This window comes from Varanus komodoensis, unplaced genomic scaffold, assembly GCF_004798865.1.
Source record: "Varanus komodoensis strain SLA01 unplaced genomic scaffold, ASM479886v1 scaffold12, whole genome shotgun sequence".
Lineage (NCBI taxonomy): Eukaryota > Metazoa > Chordata > Lepidosauria > Squamata > Varanidae > Varanus > Varanus komodoensis.
Window position 1 is genome coordinate 25,392,899 of NW_025335349.1, and position 27,360 is coordinate 25,420,258.

At 44.0% G+C, this 27,360-nt stretch overlaps 2 protein-coding genes across 2 annotated transcripts; one reads left to right on the plus strand and one right to left on the minus strand.

Annotated features, from left to right (window-relative positions):
- Positions 1 to 712: 712 nt before the first annotated feature.
- Positions 713 to 6,436, plus strand: SPRYD4 (SPRY domain containing 4). The gene is made up of 2 exons (XM_044422179.1): positions 713 to 805; positions 4,747 to 6,436. Exons 1-2 carry the CDS (start codon positions 715 to 717, stop codon positions 5,307 to 5,309), a joined length of 654 nt encoding a protein of 217 aa, XP_044278114.1. The 5' UTR covers positions 713 to 714; the 3' UTR covers positions 5,310 to 6,436.
- Positions 6,437 to 6,884: 448 nt separating this feature from the next.
- Positions 6,885 to 27,268, minus strand: GLS2 (glutaminase 2). Its single transcript, XM_044422167.1, has 18 exons — positions 27,045 to 27,268; positions 25,172 to 25,271; positions 22,879 to 23,000; positions 22,668 to 22,797; positions 20,508 to 20,587; positions 19,845 to 20,008; positions 18,128 to 18,186; positions 16,678 to 16,710; positions 15,327 to 15,385; positions 14,940 to 15,006; positions 13,942 to 13,992; positions 12,716 to 12,892; positions 11,508 to 11,639; positions 10,072 to 10,164; positions 9,561 to 9,622; positions 9,350 to 9,426; positions 8,475 to 8,538; positions 6,885 to 7,503 (listed from the first exon to the last, which is right to left on the minus strand). Exons 1-18 carry the CDS (start codon positions 27,242 to 27,244, stop codon positions 7,347 to 7,349), a joined length of 1,827 nt encoding a protein of 608 aa, XP_044278102.1. The 5' UTR covers positions 27,245 to 27,268; the 3' UTR covers positions 6,885 to 7,346.
- Positions 27,269 to 27,360: the final 92 nt, after the last annotated feature.

A 27,360-nucleotide genomic window follows, 5' to 3' on the forward strand; every position in this document is an offset into this window, starting at 1 on the left:
ACTGCACCACATTAGTCGGGAGATGACATTCGAATACTATTTCTCTGTTAAAAAAATACTCTTTCCCACTATTCCGATATGTGAGGTTCCCACAACACTTTTTTTAGAGGAGAGCACACCTGCCGTTTGAAATAGTACATCCCGGAACAGCTTTAACTCTTCCCTTTCCTGCACATTTAAATCAGCCTAGTGGAACACGCTAACCATGCATATAGAGCAACATCAGTATGGACAGGCAGGCACGAGGACTAGGCAGTTACGTGTATTCAGACAGCACAGGAGCCACCGCTTCAGAAATTTAAGGCCAGTAGAAGCCCAACATACAAAGTTGCAGCCCGCACATGCACGTCGGGAAATTAAATTAACCAATACAAGCAATCAAAAGCTGGCGGCCACACACAGCGGTAGCTTTGGTTCCCAATCCAGAGCAGATTCAACTTCATCGAAACCCCTCCCGTTCCGCCTGAAGTGAACAAAATGACGGTCCAACTAGCTTTACTTCGCCGCAAGATGGCTCCGCAGAGGGAGGGGTGGGGACTTCCGACTATAAGATGGCGGCCCCGAAGCGGCCTTTGCTACCAATAATGTGGTTCTCCTGACTTCAAGATGGCGGAAATCTCAGCTGGGTGGGGCAGTGATGCCCTCTTCCAAGATGGCGTCCGTGGGAGCCTCTAGATTGAATTAGTTCACGTGACGCAAGAAGGCTAATACAAGATGGCGGCGTCCATACTGAGGGTGCTGAAGCAGCGAGGTTGGAGCTTTTGCGGGTTCGGGCACCGATTTGCAAGAGAAGTGCCTCGGAGAGGTAGTGTACTCTGGAATTCAGTAAAACAGAATAGCTCCTGCAGCAAGTATGGATATTCTTCCTCCCTCTCCATGGTTTTGTTTTGGTCGAATCCCGAGCTTTTAGCAGTTGCAGAGACAAGACAGACATTAAGTAGGCAAAACGTCCCCGTCTTCATAGCAGGAACAGCCACACCGGTTAAACTTCTGGAATTTTTGTGAATAGTACTGGGTGTCTGCTCGTTCTGCACCTGTACTCTTTCGCTCATTAAGGACTTTGGGATTAGTCATATAGTGAAACTAATAAAAGGCTAAGGCAGCTGGTCCAGTGGTGTCTATTTGGCTTGGTGCATGCCATTTCCTTCAGAAGCAGAAGGACTTAACGGTTTGACAATGTTCTGTTATAAAACAGAAAGCAATTAAGTGCATTTTTTTCTAGCAGGGACAAAATGCTAGTTATTGGCATTTCCTTTATTTAGAAATATATTTAGAAAACTTTAGTCAGGTCTTAATTAAGTTTGATCATGAACATATTTGGCTTAGTTCCACATTTGCTGAAAATGGTAGCTGGAATGTTGTAGCATTTAAACTAAATTTGTGTGATATGCATGAAGCCATACACAGGTGGGGGAGGAAAGTATTTCCAATTCCTTGGTATTAGCATTTTTTCCAGGATTTTTTCCTGATTCCAAATTATTTGGCCAGGTCTGTCAACAATTAATTCATATCACTTAATGATGCTTTCTCACATAGCTTTTAAATCTATTGAAAACTTCATTTTTGGTTAGTTTCCCTCTGGTTTTGCTCTTCAGTTCCTGCTGCTTTTAATTGAAGTTTTCTTTGATTGATGCTTGTTTTGTTACATATTTTGAAAGAAAATAACTTGTCTAGTGGCAATTTACCTTGAAAAATGGGACATTAAATCTAAATAAGCATCAATAAAAATTGGTATAAATTTCACCTAGATATTGAAATGTGTGCAATTTTCTTGTAAATTGCACCTAGTTGCAGTGCCCTAGAAGCAACTTGTAGGGCAGATACCTATTAAAATATTATGTTGCATTTACCTCTTGCATTTTTTGCCCTTGTGAGGAACCTAAGGTAGCTTATGTATTCCTCTTCACTTTATCCTCAAAACAACCCTATGAGAGAAGCTAGGCTGAGAGTCAATGACTGACCCATGAGTGAGTTTCATGGTTGCATGGGAATTAGGATCCAGATCTCCCAAGTCCCAGTCAAACATTCTAACCACTATAAAACACTGCCTCTCATCTGTATAGGCACTATGCACACATGTCATACATTTTCTGTTTTAGTGCCCATCCTTTATCCACATAGGATTCTACCGATGTCATAAGAGCATGCTTACCCTCCTATAATCAGTCTTTCCCTGCTCCTTGAGTATTGATTAAACTAAAGGAGTATTTTATCAAGCAAAGATAAGTAGAAGATGAACATCATGAAGTATAAATCAAATGCCACATCGAACTGGAAGAGCGTATTCAGATGATTGTTAATGAATCACAGTTTTACCAGTACAGCTGTATTTCCACAAATCATTAAGATATGCTGTTGTGTGCACTTTACTGGCGAGAGCATAGCTTTGCTGCTGCTCATCTTCTTCCCTTTGCACAAGAAGGAAGTGCATGACCACTGGGAGAAGCTGTGAGTAAGGAATGCTGTCTGCCACTACACTTTAAAGTAGACAAGTGCTCATCTGACTTTTTTTTTGCCCATTACAAAGTATTTTTAACCATTCACAACCCTTCAGATTAATCTGTTAATAACAATAACAGTGGGAATCCATTATTTATAAGGGCTGTGGTTGGGGTGTTAAAATATGCCTGCAACAAAAGTGTTCAACAGAAGAGATCCCAACCCCTCCATATGTTTCCTTCAAAAAGATACACTTTAGGTGATGCTTACTCTCATGCATTACAATCTAGCCTATAAATGCCAGTGGTAATACTTGTAATTTATTATGCTGTTTCTCACAGTCCCTTTCTGATGCTCATAAAAATCATAGCATTATAAAGATGAATCTCTGTGCCCTTTTAAAAAATTAAGTCCTGCCCCATATTTTACCTTAAATTAAATTTACCTTAAAGGAAATTTAAGCCACAATTCTTACTGGCATATGTTTATCCAAAAAGTTCTTCAAAATATTATACACAGGATGAAACTGGATCCATTATTTACCTGTCCTAATATTTAATTAGGGATGCAGGTGGTGCAGTGGTTTAAACTGCTGTGCTGCTGGGCTGGTTGATTGAAAGGTCGTGGGTTCGAATTAGCACAACTGGGTGAGTTCCCATTGCTCCTTCCCAGCCCCTGCCAGCCTTGCAGTTTGAAAGCATGCAGATGCAAGTAGATTAAAAGGTACCACTTCAGTGGGAAGGTAACAGTGTTCCGTGCACTTCAGTGTTTAGTCATGTTGGCCACATGACCACAGAGACTGTCTGCAGACAAACGCTGGTTCCCTCGGCTAGGAAACGGAGATAAGCACCACCCCCTAGAGTCAGGCATGACTGGACTTTAATGTCAAGGGGAAACCTTTACCTTTTAATATTTAATTTAAAATTATATCGCTACAATATATACCTCTTTTATGTCCCTCAAGAGGCAGTTACAACACATGCAATGGCCAGGTGGGTGTTGCTTCTTAACAAATGTCTCCTACATTTTGCACCCAAATATCTTCTTGTGCCACTGTTCAGCTCTGGGAGAGTGGCATGTTTGGGGATGGCATGCTTGTAAAGTTTCTTATCATAAATGCTTACAGATTCCCATGATTACAATCTTCACTTATTTCCTCAAAGCCCTGGTCAGTTCTTCCTGTCGCTTATGGTGTCTATTCAGAAGTAAGTTTCACTGAGTTCAATGGGATTTACTTTTGGGTAAGTCTGTGGAGGACTGTGTCCTTCATTCAAGGCCCAGACTTAAGTATACTGTTACTAAGCCTTGAATGATTAATTGTTACAGTTTGCTACAGCTATTTCACCTGACCACATAAGGTTTGCATTTTTATCCAACCATTTTATTAAATTCAAAGTAGGACGTGAAATGTTATAGGCATCTTATCAAGGGCTAGAGAAGTATGGAGACGAAAGTAACTTCTGTGTTTCTCCTGCTCTGCAAAAGACTTAAATGGACAGCTTTTGTCCTCTAAGCCTCTTGCCCTGCTCACAAGGAGAAAAGGCTGGAACCCTGCTAAGATACTCTGTATTCTGGTGAAGGATCACTTCACCTCTCCCCTTCCTACACCCGCTAGTGGCAGCCCTGAGGTCAGTCTTGTGACAGTTTTTTCCATGCTGCCTGCAAGGGAGGAGGAGGACACTCTGAATTCAGAGTTCCCACTCCAACTGTGGGGTGAATTTCCAAGGCTGGAGCTGCGACTGAATTTTCCTATGGCCAACCAGACATCTAGTGGGCATAAGGTTGCATTCAAAAGTACTTTAAATATGAAATCTTGCAAAACATCATCTCAATGGGCATCTTCATCTTTTCATACAAGGGGGAATTCCTTTTTAAAAAATCATCCCTGTTATAACATGTATCTACAATTTGAAGGGTTAAAAAAAGTCTCACATTGCTGTTTTTTAAATTCCCATGCAAACTGATTCAGATTTATCAACTAAGACAGCCTTATTTGGGTGACAGGCCTATACCTCGAAGGAACGTCTTAAGGCTTCATGTGTCCATGCCATTTATTCCAGCATACATTGTATCTGTTCTTGTAGTGGTAGAGGTATTTATTACTACTTGTAAGCTGTATTTAGAATTACTTTTAAGTGAACAGCAAAGATTTTGGATCCTGTGTGTAGGATGTAGAACTCCTTGATTATCACAGAGTAAAACATTTCCATTATCCCTTTAGGTTCCTTTTTGGAGAACAGTAAAATATCAGCACTCGTGTGTGTGTGGGTGTGGGTGTGTGTGTATATAATCTTTCTCTTATTACAGAGATCAGTTTCAAACTCGATGAGAAAACAGCCCACAGCACCTTGGATTTGTTCGGCAAGGACACTGGTGTCATTTACCGGATGCTGGGGATTGACCCCACCAAAGTTCCCCAGAACCCTGAACGCTTCAGGGACTGGGCTATTGTACTGGGTGACACTGCCATGTCCAGTGGCTGTCATTACTGGGAAGTGACTGTCAAGCGATCGCAAGAGTTCCGCATTGGAGTGGCGGATGTGGACATCTCCCGGGAAGTCTGCCTCGGAATGGACGACCATTCCTGGGTCTTTACATATGCTGACCAGTGTTGGAATGCCATGTTTGCCAATGAGACCACTCCCATCAGTATCACTGACAACCTGGAGAGAGTGGGACTGCTCTTGAACTGCAGCAGCAGCAGCACCCTTGGCCTGGTGGATACAAACAAACATGTGCTCATCCACAGCATGCCTGTGCCGTTCCAACGTCCTCTGGTGCCTGCCTTTGCCCTCTGGGATGGTGAACTGTTAACTCATTCAGGACTCGATGTGCCTGAGAAGCTCAAGGAGAAACTGAACATTTCTTAAGCCCAGCTTGTTCCCCGAGAGAGATTTTATTCCTGGGAGACCAGAGTACTACATAGCAAATGGAAACAGATTGTGGACCATGGAATAGTCCTGGAATCAAGATCACTGAGCCTTGCCATATTAGGAGCCAGGAGTTTTCCCCATCCTACCTGCTTTCTTCTTAGAAAAAGGTTGGTCATCTTGATTCCAGAGCAATATCTGCCTTACTTTGCAGTGAAGAAAAATTTTACTCAATGCACTCAGTGACAGGAGCACGTTCTAACTTTGACTCTGCTCCATCATCTTCTGTTGCACAGACTGATTTGCTTTACATCTGTTTTGTGGGATTTCCTGTTCCAGAAAGTATGCTGGGGAGAAAGTTGCCTCTTGAAAGTTGCCTTTCAACAAGCAAATTTGTTTCTTGACAGCTATTGTGAATGTGCTTGATCAAACACAGTGCTCTTTTCCCATCTCCTCTGATTATGTGAGACTACCTTCCCATCAGAAGTATCTGCTGATGCTTTCAAAGGTCTGAAGGCAGGAAATTTCCATTTCGTAGGATGCTCTGTGTGTAATGCATAGCCACCATTGCCCCCTGCTGGTTCAGTGGGAGGACAGCCAAGCCTACATCTCAGCCCTTGGTAGTCACAATCATTGCTGTATGTATCGATTTCATCAGAATTACTTAACTACCACCCGAGAAGCTCGCCTCGTTCCATGTGATACCCTGGCTTAGCAAGAAGCTACAACTGCAATATTATGTTTAAAATAAAGACTTAAGGACTGGGCCAATTTAGGTCTCCTGCTGCATATGTCCAAACTAGGAGACTTGTGGAGGAGAAGTCTGGCGGAAAGGTGCAACTAACCACTATCACTTGAGTAATGATTTTCTGAGATCTATCACAATGGCAAATCCTCTGGAGCTGTATTTTATAGAATATAGCTAAGCCACAAGGAGCTGTAATTGAATCCAGGAGCAGCAGTCTCATATGTTGTATTGGCAGTTGTTAAACTATCACAATCAATGAAGATGAATTCATTTAAAGCAATGTCTTTTCTACTTATTTCCTAGGTTGCTTGGATTAGCCTTTTCCAAGAACCATCCATGCTTTGGGAAGGGGCTCATGTGTAAAAATAAAGCTGCAATGTCAGGATATACAGATTAATTTACAAAGCCTGCATCAGTGTCTATTTGGCTGTAACATTGTGCTGCTTCAGGGTTTGAGCTTTAACTGAAACAATGTGGATGTTTTAGAAGATCTAGAGGTACTGCTGGAAAGGAGAGAAGGTATTTGGGATCATGAGGCAACTTCTTCCCCTCTAGTATATGATCTAACCCTTAAGTTTTATTTATTTAAAATTTTTGTATGCTGTCCCTTATGCATAGCATCTCAGGATGGTTTACAATCATTAAAACAACCACAATAAAACTACATAATAACAATTAACCAAAAATATAAGTTAAATAAAAGCAACTGTTAAACATTAGTTTTTCAGATAACAAATAAAAAGGTTTTAACCTGGCACCAAAAAGAATATAAACTCGGCCCCAGGAGAACATCTCCGGGGAGTGCATTCCACAATCTGGGTGCCACCACAGAGACGACCCTCCTCTGAGTAGATGTCAGAGATCCCAGTCCGTTTTTGCCCAGAAAACTGATTTGACAATCTCTTCTTCTCTTTGGCCTTTGAATGCCTTTGGCCTACACAGCAAGATCTGCTTGGGTTTGCAGACAGTCTGAACTGGTAGCTGACATATTTAAGGTGCCCCTCATTGGTTTTTATGTACACTAGCTGTTGTGTTACCAAATGAAGTTGCATATGGAACCAACGAGAGGAAGGAGGGGTTTTGCATGAGAGATGGAAGAATATGACCAAATTATTCAATATGAGGGAGGGCCTGAAAAAACTAAGCATGTAATCCACCTCCCTCTAATCTCTGTTCAAGTCTTAAACTGATATAAGTCTTTCATGCCTGCCAGCTTTCAGAATTAAGAGAAAGTGGCTAGTTAAATCTGTGGGGGAAAATGCAGGTAATATAGCAAACTTTCAGCATTCTCACACCATGCTTTCTAAGTTCTCCTTGGAGAGGTCTTCAGCAGCTTCCTCAGCCTGTCTGGCTCCCATTTTGCAGGTGTCTTGGTAATCCTTGAGCAACTTCACCACCTCCAGGTGATTGAACTGAATAGCATCATCCAAGGCAATGTTCCCCCACCTGTGGAGAAGACAAGCTGTGAACCCGTGTGATGCTACCAGAGGATGTAGTGGGCAATGGAAGACTGGAGAACCACCCACTATCAACACCAAGCAGATCACCCTCCATATTTTAAATGTTCATAAGCATCTCTCTGAATGCTCACCAGCGTGAAAGGTGAAAACAATCTATGGTGCAGACATGCCAAACCAGCCCACACACCACAGAAGAAACTAGCTTCTGGAAATCACTGGAAAACCTGCAGCAAATCACTGTTGCTTTCTTCAACAAGATGCCTTTCACTTGTTTTAACATGCAACATCTAACATCTATTAGCCCTGTCCAGCATGGCCAATAATCAGGAATGCCAGGTACTGTAGTCCAAAACACCTGGAGCGTAGCAGGTTGGGGAAGCCTGATCTAACCTGAAACTTCTAGAGAAACTAGAAACTTCTTATGGAAACTGCTAGAGCCTGTTGCACATGTGTGGGACAAAACTGATCATAGTCTTGCTAAATGAAAAGCAAACTTCACAGAGATGTAACATGTCCAAGCTTCTCCTCTCTAGCTGTTTCTGTTCTTGGTGTCCCAGAGAAAGGGACAGAAGCTGCCTGTGTCTTTCTCTACTCCATGTCATATACTTAACACCAGAGCAAGAGGAAGCCCATGCTACATACCTACCTACCGTCCATGTTTAGGGAAAAGGATGCTAAATTATGGTCCAGGCCTATATAGGTCTGCACAGCTTGTGATCTATCATGTCAAATGGAGCTCACCATCCATCTTTTTGTAGTTCCCAGCAGAGATGTATTTAATCCTTAAGCAAATATACACAAGTTATTATAATTATACTTGTGATAATATACATGGCTGGTGTTGACATAGTGAAGACTTTTTTAGTTTTATGATTGTGTGTGAATTACTGTCCATGGATGAGGGCAAGCGAAACCCCTTCCCACTCTGCAATTGTTCCTCTGCCCACCCATGCTCACCTGTCTTTGACGAATGGATTGACTCTGCAGGCCTCCACCAGAAACTTCACAACCTCCAGATGTCCTGAGAGAGAATCACATAGTTGGGATGGTTCTTTTGAACCTTTCCAACTTTTCCTCAAATACAAGTCTGCACCCGACCCCACCCCAGTGGTTGAGTGTTGTAATGTAGAAGTTCTTCGAGCAGAATATTGGTGGGTTGAAGGAAGGTTATTATAAAGCCAGTAACTCACCCATAGTAGTGAGTTATCTTGAGGATCAGAGAAGGGTGTGTGTGGTAAAGTATGTAAACCCAAATCCTAGGGCATGTGATTCCAAACAACTTGTTGATTCACACCAGTGGCATGCAGAAGCTTTGTGTGTGAGTCGCTGTGTTGCCAAAGACAGGAGCACCTAAGCTATGCTGAAACTAGTTAAGTATGCTTTCTTTCAAACTTTTTCTTCCAAAAGATGGAGAAAATAATATGACTGGATTTAGGCCAACATGGGCTCTCAAGCTGAAGAAAAGTCTTTGTTTTGGAGCTTTTGATAGAGAAATTTAAATAAAACCTATAGTTAAACAAAGACCTGGTTGGTTTGTAATGACAACCCAGAGTACGGATTGAATTGTTGGTTGTCCTTGCATGCATATCCTGCAGTGTGCTTGAACTATGGTTATTAACCGTGAATAATCCAGGGTTTATCACCCAACAGTTGTAGCAGCATCACCTCCCTACCAGACCACATTCCAGGGGAGAGAGGCACTAGAGAGGTTCATGGCAGAGTGCCCACGGTGGAAGGTCTAATGTGTGTTAGGGCCAGCAATTCTACAGATGAAATGTGGCCCTTATTCATGCGTTAGGAACTACAACACATTTCTGCCCCCAGCATGCTACCTTCAGCTGCGGCTACATGTAGAGCTGTGCGCGAGTCATAGTCTTTCTGCTCCATGTCCATGGCTGACAGAGCAAATCTAGAGGGGAGCCAAGGAGAATGAAGTCAAAGGCAATGCAGGGCAATGTCGGTTATGCCCAGATCAGTTGATGAGTGTCATCTCTAAAAGTCTCTCTCCAACAATATCTTTTCCTTGGGCTAGCAGACCCATACCTTCGAAGGGCAGAGACATCACCACTGTAGGCAGCAAAGAGCAGGTTTACAACAGTCTTGTTCTGAAAGATACAGAACAGAAGATGTGTCACTGCGATCTTTCCTGCAGCTAGGATTGCTCATGTTCTCTTCCATCCAAAGACTATTGAAAAATATATCTGATACATGGTATCAAGTCCTCATGATCCAGAGGAAATTAAAAACACTTTCAAAATAATTGCATGCATAATTGCTAATGCAAAAATCTTCTAGTAGTCAGTTTAAATGCGGCACATGCTTGATACAGGATTGTATTATAGATAAGGCACTTCAGGTCTGTCAATGTTTCTCAGACGTCACCTCCTCAGATCATGCACTGCACCCAGATATTTCTGCCAGTTAATTACAATCAGGTCCTGCAGTCTCCTAGCTCTGTCATTCCAGTCCGTCTATCTCCACCTGTATTTTTCTTTATTCCCTTCCCTACCTCTGCTCTAACCATACTCAATTTGACAGCAGTTTGTTTCCTTACTCTAACTTCATCTCCTTCACGGCGGGGGTCCATTTTGCGAGTACAGTGGAGCAAGTTGTCATAGTTGTGGAAGTTAAACAGCGAGACCAGTTCCTGGGGAAATGAAAATGAAAAAGCTGCGGGCTGAGTAAGAAAGCACAGAGGAACACGGGGTGGGGAGAAGGCAAGCAAGGAGTCATAGAAAGGGCACCACGATAAGGGCAAAACGCAGCAGGATTTTTTACTCCCAAAGCTTTGCGTTCTTCCCTGCAAAGCTAGAATAAGATTCACATCCTGCACCAGAAAAAGTTGACTTCTAAACTTGCATAGATTAAATACATTTGTTTTGCTAAATTTAGGGCTTCTTTATATGAGGCACTTAGCCTGTTGCCTTCCTGGGGCTTCTTCCATTTTCTTTGCAGGAGGAAGACTGCAACCTTTGCATTGGATTCCCTTTTTTTTGGGGGGGGGCAGGGTTGTCTTTGCCCTTCCATATATTCCATTAGCCAACCATAAAGTGGCCGTGCAGTGTAGCTGCAGTATAATGGAATTGCAGCCGTACATGTGGCTTTCAGCCTGGTTTCTTCATTTGAAAATCGATGGCTGACTTTGCTCACAAACTACAAAATGGCTGGGAAACACAGGGCAGGTCCTCAAGGATGACAATATTGTGAACTTTTGAGAATGAGGGATCACAAATACACAATAAATGCCTTGTGTTTACGTAGATGCCCAACGTCTCCTTTTGCCAATCATAGGTTAGCAAAGAGCCATCGAAGGCTCTACTCTGCACTTGTTTTTAAGCTCTTCCTTGAAAAGCATGTGGGAACACGCACAGCATTTTGGTGTAAGGACTTGCATTCTGTTTTCCTTCTCACTGTGCTCACACTTCTGTGTCCAAAATAAGTTTCCTTTCCTTTGCAGAATATATGACATACAACTAAATTATATATGCTGTAGACAGAGCCTGCAGATCCCAAGGCAATAAGGAACTGCATTACTTTTTTTTAACAGAGGAGGTTCAAACTGCTGCTGACCAGGTAATCGAAACACAGTTTGAGTAATGTTAATTGCCCACCTCATGAGGCAGAGATCAAATGTGCCATCAGCAAATGGCATTATTGCTCATCAATTCACTCTGCCTCTTACATACGTTAGGTGCAAGTATGTATTTTTTTGTTTTCTTAAGGGATTTGAGAGATTTAGAATGGTTCTCTTGATAAATTCTGGAGATGAAAAACATCAAATTGAACATGTACAAAGTGCATTCCCATTCATGCCTCCTCCATCCCTTTTTGTGAGGTCAGTTTACTGTTATTTTACTGATAAGGAAATAAAGTTAAGGAAGTGACTTGCATAAACTGCCTCTCCGCCCACCCTGCATTCTGTGCAGTAGATCTTGCTGGCTCTTTTATAGTGGCTTCTATCAGACTACATTATGAACCTAGGAAACCTACCTGGCAAAAGCCAATCCCACGTGTGCTATTACCACCTTTATCCAGAGGGGGTGACAGACACATCACGCCCATGACATTGGGCACCACCAGCAGGATAGCCCCAGAAACTGCAGACTTGGCAGGTAGACCGACCTGGGGATAAGGAAGCGCAAGGATTAGATGAAGGGTGCCGCAAGCTTGTCTGAGTCTCACAGAACTCTCCTCCAGGCTCAGTCTTAAACCAAGGAAAGAAATGAAGTTGGGCAAAGAGACCAAATATATTGGTCTGCAATATATTAACATGTAAAGATCATAATAGCAGGAGCTCTCTGCAGGCTGATCAAGATTAAATTATGCCCAGTGCATAAATGCACAAGTTGCAGTGAGGTGGACTGGAAGAAAGAAGCGGACTGATGGAGCTGTGTCTGCAGCTTCAGTGACTGCCCCTTAGAAGCAGCAGAAAAAGGGGGCTTACAAGGTGTGCGCATGAGAAGCCACAGCACTGGGCTGGCCCATCTATGCTAGTATACCAAGCTGGGTCTCTGGGTTGTATTTTCTTAGAGATGGCTGAGTTATTCTCACACTCAGTTGCATCCTTCCTAGCTGAAGCAAGTCACCCAATCAGCACTTCCCTTCAGAAACAGGTGGCCAATGACAGGATGCATTCCACATGCCTGAGAAGAGCATTGGGTTCTGAGAATCATGTGGTGGTTGAACTTCCAGCTTACACGTTGTGTCTGGAAGTGGTAACATGCAAGCCAGAAGTTGCTGTCTGGGATTCTACACAACACTGGATGGGGCCATTGAGCATACTTTTTAGATTTCAAAACTCAGCAGTCTGGGCCAGCAAAATGCCCTCCTCTGGCTGCAGGGGTCCAGCATGAACAACAGCAATACCAGACTGGGAAATTGCAGTCGTCTGCTGCTTTGCTTGAATGTCTTTGTGCACCCAAACTGCAATGCAGGATACATCACCTAGGCTGGCTGTGGTTAACATGCCAGGTTTGGTTCATCTTAACCAAGGATAGGCAACCTGATGTCCTCAGGATGTTGTGGATTACAGTGCCCATAAACACTGACCATTGGCCTTGCTGGCTGGGGCTGGTGGGAGTTGTACTCCAAAGCATCTGGAAGACACCTGGCTGACTATTCCTGATTGAAAGCCTTCAACGATTCTTCAGTGGCTCTTCCCCCAGTACTGCTTTTTCCCCACTTACAGCAGAACTTACATGGAAGGCAAACTGCCCTGAGAAGTCATACATGCCACACGAGTGCATGAGGCTGAGGGTGTTGCGAACTGCTTCATCACTCAGCACACGCTCGCCAGTGATAGGGCAGATGCCGCCATTGGCCAGTGTGGCTGCCATGACACTGCCGGACTCGCAGGTCACTTCCACAGAGCACAGCTTTGCAGGGTGGTGGGAGGGAGGGAAAGAGAAAAGAGAGGTGGTTTGTGCATTTATTTCTTTTCTTTACCATTCAAATGCTGAAGCTCTCTGGGTGGTTAGCAATTCATAGGGCACAATAAAATGCAGTACAAAATAGAAATACAATAAGAAGGTATAGAATTTCAGTACAAAATTTAAAACAGAATTTAAAACCATTGGAATAGCTAAAACACATTTGATACAGCTAGAGCTGTTACAAGAAAAAACCACTGACATATGTCATTAAAAGCCATTGATGGTTGTTAAATACCTCAGCACAGAGGGCAGTATGAACCTGGCACAGAAAGGGCAATGGAGTTGGCACCTGGTGGGCCCTAGAAGGGAATTCATTCCAGAACAAGGGGAGCAACACTGCAAAGGCTGTTGGAGGGCTGCCACCTTTCATACCTTGGAGAAAAGCCACCAGATGTTGCGTGTATCATCTGGACAGATTGAGATCAGTTATGGTGTTCTAACAGGTATTGTGGCCCTAATATAACTGGCATTATATCATAGCAGGGACAGCCTGAAAATCAGGACCCAGAAGTATGAATAAAACCCAGCTTTCCTAGACTCTGCTTCAGGTGGGCATTGCATGGCCCACACTCAGTGCTGATTTAACATGGTCCATGATCCCAAGCTGGGCCCATCACTGCCAGGCTACAGTCCATGAAAGCTGAAGCCATAATAAATCCATTACTCTTTAAAGTGCTGCAACTTTGGTGTTGCAACAGAGCAACACGGCCACCCTTCTAGCAACTGTTTAAATATATTGTTCATTTCCTTGAAGCTTTGAGGTGCAGACTAAATATCTCAATGAACACATTCAGACTTTCACAGAAGAAAAAGCACAGGATGGGCTCACCAAACTCAGACACAGCATTTTAATCCATCCCTGCCATGTCCAATGGAAAGACTTCAATTATTCATCCTCAGATAGGTTGCTCTCTTCTGTGGTCAATCTTCTCAACTCAGAAAATTACTCAAGACTCAAACCTCTAGTTGAGACCAGGTCAAAGGAAACTCACCTGGAAGTACAAGTCAAGGGCTGCCATCATGTCCACACCACGTGGAAAACACTACAGTGTAGGGATGAAAAAAAAAGAAAACTGTATCAGACACTGGCAAGGATTCCAAGTTGGGACATCTCATCCAACAACCCAAGATAGTGACCCAAAATAGTTTCCAGCAGTCCCTTTTCTACGGGATGGAATGCTAGTTGTGTTCATGCATAATGATAACCCATGGTATGAGATGTTGAATTCTAGACCATGTGTGGATTTGTAGCTGCAATAGCAAACCATAGTTTGTTGACCACAAGCAACCCAAAGATGTAATTTACATGTAACAACAGCTCAAACAATGGGCTGTCGTGGCTGAGCAGGAGAGCGACTTCCACTTTTAATCAGCAATCTACAATGGACTCATTCATAAGTCATTGAGTATGATATACAAACCCAGAGAGCTGGTTAACCAGTTTCTTGTTTAACCCCCAAACAATCCATTAGTCTGGGTTTGTGCATCATGCTCAACCATCTATAAATGAGCCAACTGGAATTTGCTTAGTAAACAAACAGAAGTGGCAGGTGTACAGGAGGTAGCATATTCACTCACTCCCACTTGTGCATGGTAACTCATAGGTTGTTTAATCCCCCGATTGTCATTATCAGCCAACCGGGTTGGTAAGTAACTCATGGTTTGCTGCTGTACTGTGTAGTCCAAGTTGTTTAAACCATAGTTAAGAGTGAGACAGAGTGCTAAAAGTCATTCATGGATGGTTTTGCCATGCTACAGAGACAGTGAGCGAGAGTGGTTAGAACCCCTGGCTCTTGTACATACCAGTACTAAAGAGATGCAAAAGCACTTGGAATACAGGGAAGGAGTGGGCAATGGAGAAAGGAAACAAACAAGCCAGGGACTGAGAAAGTAAACCATGGCTGGGCTGATCAATTGCAAGATGAAGCCTAGATAGGCAACCAATATATAAATAAAGCAGGCCAGTGTTTCCTTCTTGCCTCCTTGTTACCTTTTTGTCCTTGAGATAGTAGCCAATGGCATAATTCCGATCTCCTGTTTCTTTCTCTGACTGAAACCTACAAGAGAAGAGACGTGCATGCACCCTTGTTTCTCTCCAGACTCATGTCTAAGAGGTTTTTATAGACCATTCCCTTCAGCATATGCTTTCAGAATGATTTACATTACCATTCAAAGGAAATGCTCTCAGAAGAAATTACCATTCAAAGGAAAAATGGCAATATTCCTGCCTGTCTGGTTGCCAGCAAGTCCGGAAGTAAGGCGTGACACTGCCCTACGTGTTGCACTAATCAGCTTCACAACAAACCACATTACAGGCAAAACGAGCACAATTAGCATCTCCTGGGAAAGCAACCTTGATTTTCTGCCATGGCCTTACGTGGTATTGCTGAATCCCACATATTCATTTCCTGCCATCTTCTTCAAATAATCCACAACCTAGGAGGAGGAAACAGGAAAAATGGTTTCCAGATATGCAACATAATGCAGTCCTCCTCTCCGCTCCTCTCCATTGGCTGGGAGGCAGGTGTCAAAACTCTTTCAGCCTGAGGGCCAAATTCCATTTTGAAGAAGCTTCAGACCCTCCTGCATTCCAGTGGTGGTGGAGCCAAGGACAAATTGGGTTTGGCCCAAATACAAAGAACTGGTGGTATGTTTTATCTTAAAGATCTTATTGCCAGTAGTTAAGCCTTAATGGAGGCATTTCATCCTTTCAGAATGGGGAAAAACTGCCCCAAACCCACGAAAACAATAAGCAGTGGTCAAGTGAAAGGGGGTGTGGCCATCTGAGGAATCCTGGGAGGCTGGATGGGGACCCCAGGCAGGCCAGGTCTGGCCCCTAGGCATGAGGTTCTCCACCCCAGCTTAGGCTGTAAGCCCGTAAGCGGTGCTGTGCCACTGCTAACTTTATAGTTTATATAGTGTCTTGATTTTTGGGGTACTTGGGAATAGTAATTATAATTTTCATGAAGTTCCAGCAAATAGATTGGGATGTCTCATATGGCAGAAATCTTCAGTGGGTTGTCATATTAGAGTAATAATTTTGCACTGATCATACAACTATCTCTAATCAAGCGCTAGCTGGGTCTTTCATAAATGCTTATTTAAATTATTTTAAACAAGTTTTGGATTGGCTTTAAGTGTAGAATCCTCTCCAGGTGGTGCACAGGATAAAAAACAAAAACATACAAATAGTATGTAAATAGATAATAAACGCATATACAGTAAAATACTAGTATGCTCTAGAAAAACATCACTAATAAAACCTGCAGCCCACAGTTTTATGAGAAGGCCAGCAAAAATAGCTGGGTCTTCAGAGCCTTTCTTGGAGAACCACAAAGAATGGCCCAAAGCCTAAAGGCTCTGAAAAGCCCCTCTCATCATTGCAATTTAGCCAGGGGCAAATTATGTTTGAAAGCACAGCCTTTGTCCTGCATATCACCTCAATCAACCTTCAGCACTAGCTGTGCACATGATTCAGGAAGTGCAAGCTTTATCAGACATCAGAATTGTGTTGCAAAATAAATGGTCTGATTGTCCAACGTTGGCAGCAAGTACTGTTGCTTCCAGACAAAATTTTTCAAGGGAATTGCCCTATCCCTTTTGCTTGGGGGTCCTAGCGTTCCTTCTTCTAGTCTGGAAGAACCTTAGGTTCCCCCAATGCAGGTGCTGGCCTCTGAGAAAGCATAAAACAGAGTCTTCAAATAGGGGAAATTAAAGGTCACACTCACATAGTCAAACTTCTCAGCTTTCTTGCAGCCCATCTGAAATAAAGAAAAGAAAACTCATCTGGACTCTTGAAAAAACTGCATCCGTGGCAAATTCCAATGAAGGTCAGCCATGGGCACCCCAGACCAAGTTTTCAAAGGGACATAAGGCACCATGAATCTGGACTCAGTTCTTGAGCAGCAGGCCAAGGGCTCACAGATGGTCTGAATCCTTGAGAAGGCTTGGGAGGGTGCTGGCCAAGATCTGGCCCTGCGTATGGTTCTGTGCTATGAGTTGTTTCATGTCTGAGCATGAAAGAAGGCATCTTCCACTTTGGCCCAGGAAGGGCTCTGCAAGGTTTGGGTTTGGATGTACCGAGGAAGAAAGAGCATGTTTGGCAAATCCAGTGCCTCTTCGAGGTCTGAGCCTATTGGCAATAGCAGTTACTAACTTGCCTGAGGGGCACAATCATAATTCAAAGTATAATTCTGATCTGTGAACTGAAGCTGGAACCAGCATTCTGCTTGCTGAGTTTGGTGTCAAACCCGCTCCTCACACTGTGCCCCCTTTATTGATCCACTTTAGTTTCCCTCATGATTTCAGAAGCAAAAGGCTCAGTCTGCTTCCAAGAATGAGGCACGTCGTGATGCAGCCTACTTGTGGCTTGGTGGATTTCCCCAGAGTCCACCGTATAATCCTCACATAACCTCCACAGGGGGTGCAGGTGCCCCGGCTCATTGTGGGCTCAAGGACCCACGAGGCGCCACAGCACCTCCTCTGAAGCCAGCTGGTGATTCTCCACTGATGAGGCTGGTACTCATAGGAGCTTTGTGTGAGGATGTGCTGTCTGCTGAAAGTGGCTTGTGGGGGATTACACAGCATGATGGAGCAAGCTCTGATGGGCCAGTGGCTGGAGAGGAACTGATTGGTGGTGAGTCTAAGGAAAGATGAACTCCTCTCAGGGAGCTCCCTCAGATTTTAATGCCTTCTCCTGAGATTTAATACCCAACAAGTGCAGGCTCTGGATTTTGGAGGGCCACCGGGCAAGGCATGCTTAATGGGCCCTCTCCTTCAGTGAGGTAGCCTTCTCGGCACTTGGCCCCCAGCTGCTCTTGCTCTCCCCCTTCTTGCCTGGCAGGAAGCCAGTGAGCAAATAGCCAGTAGCATCTGCTGCTCCTCTTTCTCATCACCGCTGTTGTCCAGGCTACAGTGAGATGCAGGTGAGCAAGCAGGTTGCCATGGTGAAGAAGAAGCAGGCCTGGAGGCTCTTGTTAGTGGGGCCCTGCAGGGTGCAGGTGCTTGGCAGGGGCCTGACCGTGTCTCCTCCGGATGCTGGCTCTGGCTGTCCTTACCCTGAACTCAGCAGGGAATATGGCTGATGCGACCCATTCTCCCTAGACCACCCAGTGCAGTGCAGTGCAATGCAACTCAAGCCCACCTTTGGGAGTAGGACCGTAACTGCAGGCTGCTTACCCTGATGAGGGAGCTGATGACAATGGCCCCTGCATTCACCATAGGGTTGTGGGGAATCCCTGGATGCAAAAAACAAAAACACTGTTAGGGGAGTGTCACTCAACCCTCAAATGCCTCCCCAAGTCAAGGCCAAACTTATCTCGACCTTCCTCAAATTGGTGCCACTCTGGCATGTTGGATATTATTATTTCATTTCTATACTGTCCCACAGTTAAAGCTCTCTGAGTGGTTTACAACAATCCATAAAACAGGCACTAAAATGCAATAAAACATCATAACATCAGAAAAAAAATTAAACAGCTTAAACCAGCTAAAGCAGACAGTAGCTAAGATTGCTCTACAAAACACCTCCCCCTCACCAGTGGCCAAGTGAGCCTTTAAAGGCCTTGGAAAAGAGGGCAGCCTCTGAAAAGAGGACAAAGCTGGCCGGAGTGGAGAGGTTGTTCCACAGATGGGGGGTACCACCGAGAAAGACCCCCTGGTTGCCACTTTCCCCACTTCCCTCAGAGTCAGCACTTGAAGGGGCTAAGTGTGACACCGAGGTAGTTGGAAGAGGTGCTCTGACAGTGTTGCAGTCCTAAGTCATGTTCGGCTTTATAGATTAAAGGCCACTTCAGTGCCCATCACACCTACCATTTGCTACATTAGCTGGGAGTAACAGGAGTTGTATTGCACTATAACCTAGTGGAGGACGCTAGGTGGGGGAAGACTGAGCAAGTTTGCGATACAAACAGCAATAGTTATCCTCATGGAGGATAACTGTGGAGTGTTGCTTATTCACATACCTCAGCTTGGCCTCAAATTAGTGGGGGCTTTGCCTGAGGTGGAAGAAACACACACAATGCCCTGTCATGAGTAATACAAACTGTCCTACAGGTTCATTCATATTATCAGTTAATAGCTGCTACTAAATTAATGTATGAACTTTCCAAACCATATAAAATAAAATTCATAAGCAAGAGAACATGGGGTGAGGTAACGTCACAGCCTGAGCAAACATGGAGAGAAATTAGGGCAAAATGAATCCGGCTCCCCTACCTCTTACAACATTCATGTCTCCATTACATTTTAAAAACCCTGGTTTAACTGGGGAGGAGACATGAAGCATCACTGGGAGAAAGACGTACTGAAATTCCCAGAGCACCCCAGTGAAAGATCACTTGGCTGTCTGCAATTCATGGGGAAAATAGAGGGAACTGTTCATTTGGGGGATGGCAAAATTTTTGAGGAGAGATTTTATATCCCACCTTTTTCCTGTCAAGGAACTCAAGGTAGCTCACAATTCTATGTAATTCTATTACTGTACTATCATTTCAACTACATCCAGCAACCTCTCCCAACCTGATGCCCTTCAGGCTGGCCACGTTGGCTGGGAATTACGGGAGTTGCAGTCCAAGACATCGGGAAGGTACAGGCTGTTATAAAAGATGATTTTTGCTGCCACAATCCTGGCAAGCTCTATCACTTCACACATGATGTGGCAGCAAACCTGGACTTGAGAGGTATCTCTTCAAGAGATGTTTCTCCTTACACAATAGTCCTTGCACATGACATGCTTAGCTGTGTACTCCTTAAAAATGGCATCTCGCAAGAGATAAGGGCTTGCTCAAAGGCACTCAGAGAGCTCTGTGGCTGGAATGGCAGGATTGGAAACTTGGTTTTTAATGCACAAATACACAAGGGCTTCTCTCCACCACTACTCCATCCCTTTTCTCACCTTCCTCGTTGAGAGAGAGCTTGTCATAACGCAGCCCACTGGGCTCTTTGCCCACATATTGATGAACGCGTTCAGTGCCCAGTTCACTGACAGCGACAGCGTATTTCAGGGGCTTGACACACGACTGCAGGCAGAAGGGGGTCTTGGTCTGGCCCATGGAATGTCTGGCAGAGAGGGCAGAAAGAATAAATCAAGACGATGGGGCGGGGTGATTCAGCAACATGTTAAGTAACTAAACATAAATAAGGACAAGCACAGCACCGTTGTGGAGAGCAGGTAGGAACGTTATACCTGTAGATTCCATGCTACAGCCAGGTACAGCAGTTCTTCTGCTCCTGTGATCCTCCAAATGTTTTGGCCTACAACCCCCATCAGCCCCAGCAAACATAGCTGAGGAAGGATGGGGGCCATAATTTCTGGAGGGCCACAAGATGCTCACTCCTGCTTGCTACAGCATGCAGGACACCAGCTGACCTGCTCCGGTCTGCAGAGCACAACGCCTCTCACGCTGCCGCCTCTCAAACTGCACTTCACCGACAGTGCTGCCTTTCTCTGCCTGCTTAGCATGAACTGGCAAAGTTCAGCAGAAAGGTGCAGAGCACTGTGACTTCTGATCCCTTAATTTCCAGCCCTGCCTCTTACACTCAGACCCCTTTTGCTCACCGTTGCCCATCCACTGTGCAAAGGGACACGCCCCAGATGTCTGGATTACACTTTGCCAGCTGTGGGATGTAGTTTGCCACCTAGAAAAGGGAGAGATGCACTGGTGAGCCAACCATCATTGATTCAACCATCTGCCAATCTGACTTGAGGGAGGCTAAGGCAGCTTCCCTAGACTGAATAGCCCCAAGAGTGGTCCTGTTATTTTGAAAAGAACAACTGAGAATCTTGTGGCATCTGTTTTATATTCCCCTTTTCTCTGAGCAACAGGAAGTTCCAACAGAAAATTTTACAGCGCCAGGTTCCTTTGGAAGAGAGTGTGCTGGAAATGTGTAATGGCTTTTGTAATAACTATTTTTACAAGCAAACTTATAAAATAGGTGGAAGCATATTTTTAAAGCAGCTCAGTTCCCAGAGCTGCTGCTTCTTAACCATTACAGAAATTAAAATTGGTTTCTCCTCACCCATCAGCAAGTCCTCTCAGAGCACAAACTGCCCACTGGCATCAATGGACGTTTTCCCGCGGATGAAAATGGCAGCTTGTCTAGTGCTTGCTCACTCGCTCTCTCTCGCTCTCTCTTTCTCTCTGTGCATGGTTAGACTCTACTTTCCCCACCCTGCTTGCTTCTGCTACTGCAGAGGGTGGGGGAGTGAAGGTAAAGGTGGTAGTAGCTGCTATTTACTTAGGTTTTTAAAAACATGCACCTTAATTGCATCCAGGCAAAATTACATCTAGTTTGGCTTTATAGAAAAGCCTTGAGGGAAAGTCAGTTTGCATGTCCAGAGATCTACAGATTCACATAGTGCTTCTTTTGCTGAAGAGAGACTAGTAGTCTAAACATTATTCTGTATTCAAACATTCAAACAAAATAAGCAAGTCAGAAGGAACTCTTCTTAACATGCTGGATATTTATGTGCAGAGAATATTTTACATTCACATCAAACATGGGATTTCCCTTTGTTTTAGTTGGAATGGTACAGTCCAGTACGGGCCATCCCACATTATTCTGCTGATAGTGAAACTTGACTTTCTGCACAACCAGTTCTCAATGCAACAGATGCGCATCTTTTTCAGACTTTATTGCTCACATAGTCTTAACATCTCCCCTCTCATGGCTCCACTTTTTCGCTGCACCACGCAGCACAAACATGTGCTTCCTGTAAAAATAGGATGCTTCTACTACTGATGCTTTAGTTCCTTATGGGAAGATTGTGATGGATGTTGCAGCACACATGCCCTACCCACGCATGCAATGGCTATTGTTTGCAACATGATTAGTAACAAGACTTGCAAATGATCCCCTTTACCTAGCTATGCCACTTGGGAGGAGCCATAGCTCAGAGGCAGAGCACCTGTTTTGCATGCAGGAAGTGGCAGGTTCAATCCCCAGCACTTCCAAGTGCATCTGGGAAGACTTGGTCCTGCCTAAAACCCTGGAGAGCCATGTCCTAGATTATGTGCTCTCCTTGCTGTACAGTCCCAGCGCATAGGTGCTTGTCTGCCATTTTAAGGCAATGGGCATTCCCATGTCCCTTTCCAGCACAGCAACACCTGGCCCTTTTATGAACCTCTTATTTAATACTGGGGATGTCGGTTCAAAAGCTCCTTGAAGCTATGCATCCTTATCATCTGCAGGCAGGTTCACAGAAAGTGGCAGAAGAGAAGCAGGGCTCTCTCTCCCACTGTCTATTAGGTATGGATGAGGCTTGCAGGTGTTGTAACTGCTGTTTGCAAACCTTGCAGTGAAGCGCTAAGCCATTTACAGTAGATAACATCTTGGACTGCCAAATGGCCAGGGCAGAATCAGTGTTTCATGGACTGAGATGATGATCCCTCCTTTAATCAGGACTAGTTGAAGATATTTTGGTTTTTGAGGTTAGGCATTCAGATTCCATTGTCTCCCACTGATTTCCCCCCAAGAAAGAAAGTGGCCATTTAACAGCCTTTCATTGTTTTAAATCTGACCCCTATACCACTAGACTCATTCTGTCTAACAGTAAGACTAGCCATACTGCCAGCCAGCCTATCTGCCACCTTCTCTCTCCCTGCACACCTACTCCTGTTTCCCTGAGTGCCTTCACAGAGAATCTCTTGAAGTTGATAGAAGGACTGACTTGCTTTCATTTAGCCCCTGCCACACACTTCTCACACTTTCTTTCTACCTTGCCCTCCTGGAGTCCTTTGGTGTGCTCAAAAATTTGTTCAATGTGAGTTGTGAATTCCTGGAAGTCCGGGATGACAAATTTCTTCCGGAAGGCCTGAGTCAGCAGAACAATATTGCTGCTCACACACCTAAGGACAGAAGGGATAGATGGAGTGTTGAACATGGACGTGAACCATCCTTGCTCCAGTGCACCTTACTGTGCTCCATACCTCCGGAAAAGTTCTCGGTTCAATTTTCCACCTGTGCTGGCTTCGTGTGCTGCCTTCTGCATCAGACTCATACAGTCACGGAGGCGTGGATCTGAGGTCCAAAGGCCAGTGGCTTGCAAGGCCTGAATTAAGAGGACAATATTGATGAACGTATGGCCAGGTTATAAAAGCTGGAACTGCATATGGTTTGGTTGGGTGAATATGTAACTTCCATACTCTGTTTTTCCAGTGGAATTGTGCAGCTATCCGTAATCTACCTGGGCAACATCACCAAGTAACTACTTCTGCAGTGAGGGAATGCTTAGATTTTTCTATGCAAGGCTGTTAATTTGCTAGTCGTTTGCTTTATCTATTTTTCAGTGTTTCTTTTCCTGCTTTTCTACCACATAACCTCTAGGTGGTACTGTGCTGTAGCAGAATAGGAAAAAGAAACCATGCTTTCTTTCACTTTCATAATTAAATACAATATTTTTCCTCCTCTAAGATGCCCCCAACCAAAGTGCAAATTAGACACAGAAGCAAAGCTGAAGGGCCATTTCACTGTCTAAAGACCCCATAAACATCTCTAACTAAGGAAAAGTCATTGCTAATCAGCACTCAACATGGGGTTGCTGTGAAATACTATGTGCGTATCTTACATCATAGACTTAATCTGGTTCAATATTTATCCCCCTCTCCATTTTGTGAGTAGATATAGGAATCTCCAACTAGGAATTATTAATACCAGTAGCAAAGTACTTTCCTCAGGATTCTTAGCCATGGCAGTTAAGTTATATAGAATTGAAGAACAGAGATGACCACAAATTACTGCCATGTTTCAATATGTGGGGAAAGCAGTTGTGACAGCATCACAGAGGTGGCATCCATTGGAGGATGCCCACAACCTCATAGCAAGATATGCCACAAGTTTCTTTATTTTTAAATTTGCAACTATTGAGAAAAAACAGAGGGAACAACATGGGAATGAAAAAAGCAAAAACAGAACAAAATAGCATCTCCATTCTCAATAGCCATTCACAACACCATAACTAAAACTAACTAAAAACACAACTAAAATTTGACACTTCTATTTTAAATATGTATAGCAATATGAGCCGCCCATCTATCTAAATAAACATTTGCACAAAATAGATGATGGCATACATATGCAGCAAGAGCAGGAAGGTCTTCAGACCACTGAATGATAGGTGGTGGGTGTTTAACCTTCTATACTTGAAGTGTAAGTACAAGTTTAGCCTTCTGTACTTGAAGTGCAAGTCTCTTTGCAAATGTCAGGGCTATAAAATTCGAGTTCGGGTTCAGGTTCAACAAATTATTATGTTACTTTTATATACCCACTTTGTCCCTCTTGTGAGGAACCCAAGACAGCTTACATAACCTTCCTCCACTTCATTTTATCTTAACAATAGCAACCCTGTAAGGCAGAGAGTGACTGACTGGCCCAAAGTCTCCCAGTGGGCTTCATGGCCAAGTGGAGATTAGAACCTGGATCTCCCAGGCCCCTAGTCCAAGACACTAATTACCATACTGCACTTTTATTATTTAAAAGGGCATGAATGTCTACAATTATCATCAACTGTTCAAGAACAAAATGTCTATGAGCAAAACCTTCCAACCAGAAAGAATCCACTACAGCACATGCCCACATCAGCTGCTTTTTAACTAGTCACTGCAGCCTACAATAGGTATCAAACATTGTTTTTGTTGAATCAGCCCCAATTTCAAATCTACCGAAATAGTACATATGGAATATAGAACAACTTTCCACTGATTAGGTTATTTTGAGCATTCTAATTTCTGTTTCATTCCTCTCTAATGTTCTGAACATCCAGTTTATCACATTCCAAAAGACATTTAAAAACATCTGTTGCAGGGCTAGCATTCTGTAAAGAACCAATTCATTCTGTAACAATGTAGGAGGTGGTATTTTGCTTATCCACATTATCTTGCATGTTCCTGCCATTTTGAACTATGCTTTCCACTCCCCCTTCCCCCGCCCCACTTCATCTTCTGCAGTTTCAACTTGTAAATCCTCTTTTCCAGCAACATGCTAAACTATTGGTTGAATCTGCCCGGTCCATGTGCAGATACATGGCTTACTATGTGGTGCTCTACCTGTGCAGTCGCATGACAGGTAGTCACCAGTGGGCAGCTCCACGTTCGAATAAGGGCTGCTCCAAATGAGGCTTTTACTGTACTATCACCCTCATTCACAGAATTTCATGCAGGGTCCCGGCATCCTTGGCTCCCACTCGTAACCCCTTTGAGGACTGCTGGGAGGAGAGTTTCTTACACTGATGAATTTATGGACAGATATACATTCTTGCCCCTCAGCAACTGTGTAGAAGAGCAGGTCACCAAGCCGTGGTAACATCCCGTTTTCTGACACATCCCTGGGGAAAGATGAGAGTTACCACAGAGAACAGAGAACATTTCACCACTCCATATTTATTTACTTATTTAACATGTTTATCCGCCATTTTTCATGTAGATAGGCCACCTCCCAAGGTAGTTCACAGACTATTAATAAGTGGTGAAGACAAGTCCTTTCCATATACTTTAGCCAGTGCTGAACCTTACTTTGACACTGGTGGTGGGACAGCGCCTTCCTCTCCCTCGAGGGCAGTGGTCTAATTTAGGGGGTTCAGGGCAGGTTGCCTGGAACACTCAGTTCCAAACTCCTACAGAAGGAACTGGGCTGCTGTCACTGCTGCCCCCTCCACCCCATAAGTGCTACCTGAAGCAATTGCCTTGCTTTGCCTACCTTGTCTTTAACAGCATTTCACTTCTTAACTCACAAATATCAAATCCCTGAGAGAAGTGTAGATAAGTTGCTTGGAGAATACAATAGAGTAAGAGCTCATTGGTTTACTTTGTCTGACTCTTTCTGCACACCAAACATGAAGAAGTAAAGGAGAATGCAGGCGGCCTGCAGTGAAATAGCCAATATGAGCCAATCTATATGCATGAGAGTCATGTATCTGCGTTCCAAATGGCACATCAGACAGGGCATGGAGACATACGGTATAGGGTAGCCCAATTATTACTGTAGGAGAAAGAGATATATGCATTTCTGGTCCTTATTCAGGTTGTTCATCTGCTCCATGTCAAGAATCTAGGAATAAGGAACTGGGAACTAAGAACTGGTAGTAGTCTTGCCAATCAAATGGCAAGGGAAGCACTATGAAGGAACTCTCTTTCCCATCAACAGCCAAATGTGGTATGTGCATTGGCCTTAAATGAAGAAACTGTCTGTTCCATCCTTTGCTTTACCCTATCTGGAAAAAGGATTGATCGATTTGATAATCAACTTGCATTCCTTGTATTGGTAGAACAGCCATCTAGGAATGGCACAGATTTTCTGCCTTAGAATTATTTTATTTGCAAACCATCACAAAGGTAAATTCCTTGTCCACATAGTAAACCCCCCCCCCAAATAAAAGCCTAATAAGTGATTTCCCTCATTGACATTTTAGGTTGTATACAATTCTGTGGTTATGGGGCTAGTTCTACAGCAGCCCAAAATTTGGTTGGGAGCAGCATCAGGACCTATGCTCAGAATGGAGTAAGTGCAGGGGATACTTGCCACCTAACCATGCCTTATAGTGGAGGAAGTGAGAAAACAAAAATCAAGAGGCATTAAATGTAGGAGAGCCCCTGGATTAATGTATGTATCTGGAAGTCTGAAACCCCTTCTTTGCTCTGCCTCTGCACAAATGCGTCACTATCTCAAATGTGGAAAGCACAGGCAGTGCAAAACCCTGAGTGCGTCATGATGCTCATGATGCTCCTCTCTCTGTGCAGGTCTTATTTCCACCACACCTCCTTTTAACAATCATCAGTTCTCTTAAGAATGATTAGATTTGCTGACTGGTTATACAAAGAGATTAGACAAGTGAAACAGGATAGCAGCACTTGTGCAATGGATGTCACCTTGACTAGCTGTGTACTTACTGGTTCACCTACCCCTCTGCATCTGTAAGGTGTTGCAGATGCAAACAAAGGGTTGCCCTGTAGTGAAAGAACACTGATTATGTGTGAAGGGGCTTAAAGTGACCTGCACTATTCATGGTTCCTGGTTGAATTGAATCCCCACTTTGACATGGTGACCGATGGACATCACACCACACCACAGTGATATGACTCATGGCTCATGCATCCCTTACTGGTCTGTAAGCTGCTGCTGTTGCTGCTGTTGGTGACGGCCATTCAGTATCGCCGCTGCCTCTCTGCCTTGAGCCGAGTAGCCAGCTCTCCCAAAGCCCCAAGTAAGTATCATCTGCAAACGATGCTCTGCCTCTCTTCTGCATGGGTACTGAATTCCACGAGGCTGCAATACTCCTGGCACGAGCCTGGCTGCGCGCATGGCTGCAAGCAGCGAAGATCCGTGAAGACTTAAGAGTTTGCAGGCATCCGATGCGGCCAGGAGACAGCGGTGGAGAACGGGGCAGGTGGCGGAGAGTTGCAAGAATGCGCCCTACT